This window comes from Rhinopithecus bieti, unplaced genomic scaffold (assembly GCF_001698545.2).
Source record: "Rhinopithecus bieti isolate Rb0 unplaced genomic scaffold, ASM169854v2 scaffold_60909, whole genome shotgun sequence".
Lineage (NCBI taxonomy): Eukaryota > Metazoa > Chordata > Mammalia > Primates > Cercopithecidae > Rhinopithecus > Rhinopithecus bieti.
Window position 1 is genome coordinate 1,462,937 of NW_016823619.1, and position 8,199 is coordinate 1,471,135.

General features: G+C 42.7%; 1 protein-coding gene across 4 annotated transcripts in view; it reads right to left on the reverse strand.

The window, feature by feature from the left end:
* VIPR2 (vasoactive intestinal peptide receptor 2) overlaps positions 1-8,199 on the reverse strand; it is a 108,513-nt gene that overhangs the window by 23,101 nt on the left and 77,213 nt on the right. For all 4 annotated transcript variants that reach the window (XM_017861673.1, XM_017861672.1, XM_017861674.1 and 1 more), the window contains one exon: positions 5,438-5,535. In XM_017861673.1, coding sequence (XP_017717162.1) covers positions 5,438-5,535 — 98 coding nt within the window. The remainder of the gene's footprint in view (positions 1-5,437; positions 5,536-8,199) is intronic.

An 8,199-nucleotide genomic window follows, 5' to 3' on the forward strand; every position in this document is an offset into this window, starting at 1 on the left:
TTTTTTTTTTCCTTCTGAGACAGGGTCTTACTCTGTCATCCAGACTGGTCTCAAATTCCTAGGCTCAAGCGATCCTCCTGCCTTGACCCAAAGTGCTGGGACTATAGGCATGAGCCACTGTACCTAGCCTTTGAAGCAAGATTAATATACTAAAATCAATTCTTTTTCAAGAAACAATTAGAAATGGAATTTAACAAAATATTTATAATAGCATAAACAAATACCTAGGAATGACTATTAAATTATGTATAAGACTTCCACTCAGAAAATCATAAAGCACTGAGAGAAATTAAAGAAAACCAAAACAAATGGAAGGATCTACTATGATCACAGGTTAGATGATTCAAAATTAGAATGATGTCCTGTCTATCCAAGCTGACCTACAGATACAATGCAATACCAGGTGAAATTGCAATAGAATTTTTGTTTGTTTGTTTGTTTTTTTGAAAGTGTCTTGCTCTGTTGCCCAGGCTGGAGTGCAGTGGTGTGATCATGGCTCACTGCAGCCTCAACCTGGGCTCAAGTGCCCACCATGGCCAGCTAATTTTAAATATTGTTGTAGAGACTGTAGAGACGGGGTTTCTCTATGTTGTCCTGGCTTGTCTTGAACTCCTGAACACAAGCAATCATCCTGCCTTGGCCTCCCAAAGTGCTGGGATTGCAGGTGTGAGCCACTGCATCCAGCCTGATTTTGCAAAATGGCAATTGACATTAAAAGTTCATTTTTAAGAGTAGATTTTTAAAATACACATGTAAGTACAAATGTCCAAGCTCTTCCTAATTAAAAAAAAGAAAAGTTGATGGACTCGGACTTGTAGGAATAAAGACTTATTAAAGGCACAGAAATTATAATAGAAACAGTGCAATGGTAGAAGGTCGAAGGAGCAGAACTGGGACTCGAGGCCCCTACACATGCCACTGCCTGCTCTGTGAAGAGAAGCATTGCAGGCCACAGAAGCTCCTTCCCGTATTCACTCCTGGACAATGGGATACACATGCTGAAAGCCCTAAAGAAACTTCACCCTGCTTCACACCATAGCAGAAATAAATCCCAAGTGAATTATGGACAGAAACATGAAAAGTTAAAATAATAACATCTCTAGATGATAAAAAAAAAAAAAGAACATGGCAAAGATTTCTTAAGAGGACTCAAGAAACAATGACATAAAGAAACAAATGTTAAATGAGCTCCATTAACATTAAGAGCTTCTGTTTATCCAAAGACCATGAAGACAGCTTAGACCCAATCACAGAGCCGGAGACAAAATCCATAATACACAAGGCTCTAAGACTCCTAAACATCGATTTAAATAGAGGGAGAGACCAAATAGAAAAATAAGCAAACTCATTTTGAAATGGCACTTCAAAAAAAGCAAGATTTTGAAATGTATGAACTCATTTTCCACCAGGGAAATCAGAGAAATGTAAATTAAAACACCGTTCTGTGTTATTATAGACCCACAAGAATGGCTAAAGGCTTAAAAATGGACAATACCAATCCACCAGGGAAATCAGGGAAATGTAAATTAAAACACCATTCTATGTTATTAAAGACCTACAAGGATGGCTGAAGGCTTAAAAATGGACAATACCAAATGGAGGCAAGGGTGTGGTGCAAATGGAAGCCTCCTGCACTGTTGGTGGGTGTGTACACTGGTAACCACTTTGGAAATTACTTGGCAGCATTCATTTCTTTTTTATAAATTTATTTATTTTTAGTGGACACATGGTAACTGTACATATTTATGGGGTATACTTTGATGCTTTGATACATATCTATGTGGTATAATGATCCCATCAGGCTATTAGCATATCTACTGGCAGTGTTTAGGAAGACTGACTCTATGTATAGCCTATGACCAGTAAATATAAAATAAACACAAATGTAAATATAAATGTGTGTACATATACACACACATACCTAAAGTAACATGTGCATCTGTGCATGAGATGATGACTAAGAATATAACAGCAGCATTATTTGTTATGCCTCAAACTGAGTAACCCATATGTCCATGAACAGTTGATTGGATAAATACATTTTTTTTGAGTGGAATACTGTACAGCAAGAAAATAAAACATGGTAACTACACGCAACAACATGGATGAACTTCCTTGCAAAATGCTGAGTGAAAGAATACAGAGACCAGGAGTTCCTTTCGCATGATTCCGAGGTAACGTTTTCAAAAAGAGAGAAAAGTTGTCTCTGGTGCCAGAACTGTGAATAACGACTGCTTTTCAGAAGGGAGGTGGGGTGGACACAGGGTGGCTGCTGGGTCCCTGGTGAGAGTCGTGTCCCACATCTTAATCTGGTGCTGTGTTCGCTTGGTTAACATGTGTTCTGAATGTGTACTGCATTAGCAAATGTTTATTTTAGCATATGTAACACTGCCACAGAGCCTTAGTAAGCAAAGAATTGTAAACATGCTCTGAATTTTCTGTCTCTTGGGAGCAATTCCAAAGCTGCATGGCCACTGCACCAGGCTCATGTACCTGTGCTGCTCCCTCTGGCTTCTTTCCTCAACGCCCTTTCCTCAGAAGGCAAATGTCCCCCACCAGTTCCATTTTGCTTCCCACTGATTATCTCATTGGCTGCGTTTATCTCTCCAAATCACCTTTGCCCTCTCTTATTTTCTTTTTCTCCTTCCCTTTCTCTCCCACCTTATGTGTTTCTGTGGAGTGGGGTTGGCACTCACAGCCATCACTCAGAGATGAGCACGCTTTTGGTCCAGTTAGCAAGCCATCCAAACACACGTGATATTCAGTGATATTCTTCATTACTCACTGTTCATTTTAAATTTTCACTTCCATGTATGGATCTGCCAATGGGCAATGGAGGTAGCGGAAAGTGTGGCTTCCGGAAAGGGGGAGGACAGGAGTCTGCTTATTAGCAATGGTGGGAAAGGATTTTGGAGGCCACGTCCATCTGACAGAGACAGAGGTGCAGGCTGCAGTGATGAGAGCCTGGGTTGAAATCAGGGCTCTTCATGCACCAGCTCAGCAACCTGCAATGTCCAGTGACCTTCCTGGGGCTGCACTCTCCACCTGGAGAAACTGAGTCAGTGTCAGTACTTATCTGATGATGTTAACATCTGTAAAGTACTTGGCACAGTGCATGTTAGCAGTTACAGCTGTACCTCGGTGTCCACAGGGGATTGGGTCCAATCCCCCTCCTCCACCCTTGCCCCCCTTACCCCATGCCAAAATCCATGAATGTGCAAATCCCACATTTGGCCCTTCAGGACCCACGGATACATGAAGCTGGCCCTCCGTATCTGTAGGCTTCTCATCCTGAGAATAGGCTATATTTCTGATCTGTGGTTGAATCCGTCGATACAGAGGGCTGACCGTATTGAAAAACATTCTCAGAGAAGTGGACCATGCAGTTCAAACCCATGTTGTTTGAGAAGCAACTGTGCTGTGGTCCCTGCTGGACTGACATGAACTGGAGCTATCTCTGTCAGTCCCTGGGTCATAGGGGCAGCTGTCACCATAGGATGACTCCTCCACAAAGCTGGTCATGTATTTGTTGTGAGAGTCAACGCTGCACTTTGGGACGTGTTCTAAGAAATAAGTAGCTCCATTTCCCGTGTAAAAAATAAGAACATGGCTACTGAAGGCTTTCTTGGCTTATGGGGCTATTTTGGAGAAGAAAAGTTCAATGCCTGCAAACCATTCTGCTTCCTGGGTATAATTACTGAGACAATGGAGCACGTTATTTTTATAATTCGGACTTTAGAATCGACAGACTCTCACAGCTCTCAAGAAGTGGCACTGGACCCTGCTTCTGACAGAAGGACGTGGGATGAGCCCCAAGTCGAGAGATGCACACCAGCTCTGGATGCTTTTTCTGGCAAATATCACACACGTGGCCACCAGCAGAATGACATCCAACATAGACATGCACTTTTTTCAGCTCAGAAGTTCCACAGTCAGGTGACTAACGATGCCCACAGATGGAGGAATGTGTTCTGTGCCCTAAAGAATCAGTGTTCATAGGCGGGATAATAACCCAACGCTCTTGGGTTGCCTAATTAAATATGTCACACTGTACATATGTGAAGGAAATGGATGTGTGTAAAAAATAAGGATTGTTCAATATAGGGAAAAAAGGTAAAATTTTCAGATTTAATTACCCTGGGTCAGCTTACCTCCTTAAAGTTTTCCTCTCTTTCTTCTCTTTAGCAACTTGAAAATTTAAACATATATAGTAAAATATTATACTCTGTAAAATATAGAGTATAATAGAACAAATATTAATATTGTACCAGCTTTTAAAAATAATTAGAATATGATAGGCCTTCCTCACACTTTTCAAAGTGCAGCCCTGTATTAAAGGTAGACTTATTCTTTCTGAGAATTGCCAACCATAGTTGAGATGCCTGAACAATAAAAAACATAACTCAATTACATTTGCTGGGTTTCTTAGCTGGATTCTCAACCACTCCTAACTTGTTTATTTTACTTCCAAGTATGGATCTCCTAATGGACTGTTGTTAGGGTCTAGAAATATTCCATTTGTTATATCTTTGATTTTATCTGACATTCTGGCAAACATCTGGATTACATTTTAGCAAAGAGAAATAAAATATGTAGTGATTGACACACAAAGTAAGCTGAACAGCCTTCATTTTATTTAGTGCTAATGATATGTAAGGCAGATTTAATCCTAATTCACCAATGAGCTCTTCCTATAGAGAAACTACTGTTCTGGGACCAAACCCTCTACCCCCAACCCAAATCAAACCATGATTTGAGTGGTCAAATCATCTGTACAATGTCATCATTAGTTACCAAGAGACCCCTAAAGATGCAAGTGGGCAGGGACCATCTCACCTCACTGCCAGGGAAGAGTGGGCAGCATTTAATAAGCCCTCATCACAGCCTCACGTGCCATGCTAAGCCCTTCACATCCACCGACACATCAAGTTCTCACAACAGCCCTCTGAAGGGGGCTTCTTAGTCTCCACATGTTACAGAAGCACAGACAGGTTAAGTACTTTGTTCGAGGTCACACAGCTGCTAAGAGACTGACCCAAGATTTGAACCCAGACAGTCTGACTCCACCTTCATGCTCTTAAACACATCGCAACATCTCTAATAGAGCACCTACAGCCAAAACACAGGAGCTTCTGGATGGCAAGGGCGAGATCATATTTCTTCTGTGTTTTCCATGCATTTGCACAATGGCTAAGTATTTAATAAATGATAGCTGAGCTGAATTCCTATCCAAGGTCAGCATTATCTCTTTACATAATAAATGCAGAGTATTTAAATAAAAATGTAAATGTTAACATCATATATCATGCCAGCATTCTCCAAGGGAGTCTTATTGGCTTAGCACACAGAGGGCTCCAGGCTGGGTGGCGCCTAGAAGCCCTAAATGGAAACTGCTTGTCTTGTATTCTTTGCAGAATTACTAATTTCTGCTCCTTACCTGAAGAGGCACAGAATTATGCTTCCTGTTGCAAGAGACATCAGAGAGACACTGTAGCCCAGGGTATAAATGGCCTTCACCAGAATATAAAACGTGATCTACAAAGAAAGAAAATGGATCTGTAAGCTGAGGGTGACCAGCAGCACCAGACAATAGGAACGGTTCCAACATCCAGCCCTGTGCTCTGGCCATGAAGGACTCTTGCCTGCCTGGAAGGCATGAGACGGTCTCACTTTATAATTCCACCTCCATTTTGAACCAAAAAATGACCCCCACCACTCAGAACCTCTACTTTTTTCTTATAATTCATCATGAATGACTTTGGATGGTTCCCGTAAAGCACCTCTGTCTGAAGGGAACATGACCCGCCACCATCAGGGAAAGCAAAGGAAGCGCTGAGCTAAGTTCAGAAAGAGAGCTCAGTCTGTCCCTGAGGCAGCACATCCAGCTTTCTGACACTTCTGGATGAGCTCAAGTGGACACACAGGTCTGAGTATATTAAACACTATGACCTACAGGCACAGGGCGTGGTGCTCCAGACAGAGGTACTTGTCTAAGCCAGAGCCAGTTGCTGAGTTGCAGTATCTTGGGAATTTTATTTCCTTAACATTTCTTGGTTTAGCAAGGTTCATGGCTTGATACTTTTAATCTCCATGAAATCATCAGGCACAGGAGGGATTCATGATCATCACTGTGGCAGAATCACTGGGAGTTCTATGACAACAGGGAATCCTACACAAAAAGAACTGGGTCCTCTAGAAGGAAAACCAGTGCTGGTCATGATAAAACCAGCAACACCTGCAGGGCATCGTCATAGCTCGCCACTCCCAAAGGCTGCTTCCTGGTCTGCATTTTCTTGATAAAGCTAATTCCTATAAAATAAAGAGGGAAACAATCCACGTGTGCTTACATGATGAATTTTATTTTTGCCAAGAGGTCCTAAGTCCGTATAAGTACAACCGAACCTCACTACTATTTTACAATATAAAATTCAAGGCAAAACTCAAAAAGTTATGCTCTTGTTTATTAGTTTGGCTCTTAATTATAACTTTGCTGTTTAATCATTATTTAGAATGTATTAACCCATTTACTTTGCATTACAGGAATCTCTTCTTGGGAACCTCGGCCCTGCTTACTTAGGACAGCTCAGAAAAGAACACAGAGTAGTCCTGGCCAGATCCCTCTTCCTTGCTATTCCTCATCCTTCCTGACTCCACTCATGAGAAGATGTCATTAACCACCACCCTTACCTCACCTAACCACCACTCTCAACTTGCCTAACCCATACTCACTTCACCTAACCACCACCTAACCACCCTCTCACCTCACCTAACCATCACATCACTTTACCCAACTACTACCCTCACCTCACCTAACCACAAGTCTCATCTAACCCACACTCCACCTAACCATGACCCTCACCTCATCTAACCACCATTCTCAACTCATCTAACCATCTCCTTCACCTAACCATCATCTCACTTCACCTAACAATCACCTTCACTTCACCTAACCACTCTTCTCACCTCACCTAACCACCACTCTCAACTCATCTAATCCACACTCACTTCACTTACCCACCATATTCACCTCACTTAGCCATAATTCTTATCTCACCTAACTGCCACCCTCACATCACCTAACAACCACTTTCATCACCTAACCACTCTCCTCACCTTATCTAGCCACCACTCTCAGCTCATCCAACCCATACTCACTTCACTTACCCACCACCCTCACCTCACGGAACCCATCTTCACCTCACCTAACCACTAACCTCACTTCACCTAACCACCACTCTGAACTCAGCTAACACATAGTCACTTCACCTAACCACAGCCTGCACCTTACCTAACCCACCTTCACCTCACCTATCAGCCACCTTCACATCACGTAACCACCACCTTCACTTTGTTGTGGAAAGCAGTTTGCTGATTTCTCAAAGAACTTAGAACTACCATTCAACCTGGCAATACCATTACTGGGTATAAACCCAAAGGAACAGAAATCATTCTACCAAAAAGACATGCCCAGCACAGCCCTATTCACAAAGCAAAGACACGGAATCAATACGTCCCCATCAACAGTGGATTGGATAAAAAACACGTGGTACATATAGAGCATGGAACACCAGGCAGCCACAAAGACTGAAATCACATCCTTTGAAGCACCATGGAGGCAGCTGGAGGCCATCATCCTAAGCCAAATAGCACAGAAACAGAAAACCAAATACCACATGTTCTCATAAGTGGGAACAAAACATTGGGTACTCAGGGAGGAGAAATGGAGGCAGGGGGCAAGGGTTGAAAAACTAACTGTTGGGTACTATGCTCTGTACTTGGGTGGCGGGACCAGTGAGATCGCAAACCTTAGCATCATGAAATATATCCAGGTAACAAGCCTGCACATGTGCCCCTGAATCTAAAATAAAAGTTGGAAAAAAAAAAAAAAAAAAGGCTGGGCTTGGTGGTTCACACCTGCAATCCCAGCACTTTGGGAAACCGAGGTGGGAGGATTGCTTGCTCCCAGGAATTTGAGACCAGCCTGGGCAACAGAATGAGACCCCCGTCTCTAAAAAAATAGAAAAAATAATTAGCTGGGTGTGGTGGCGTGTGCCTGTGGTCCTCAGCTCCTGGGGAGGCTGAGGTGGGAGGATCGCCGGAGCCGGGAAGGTGGAGGCTGCCTGAGCTGTGATCGCGCCACTGCCTCCAGCCTGGGTGACACAGCGAGGACCTGCCGCAAAAAAAAAAAAAAAAAAAAAA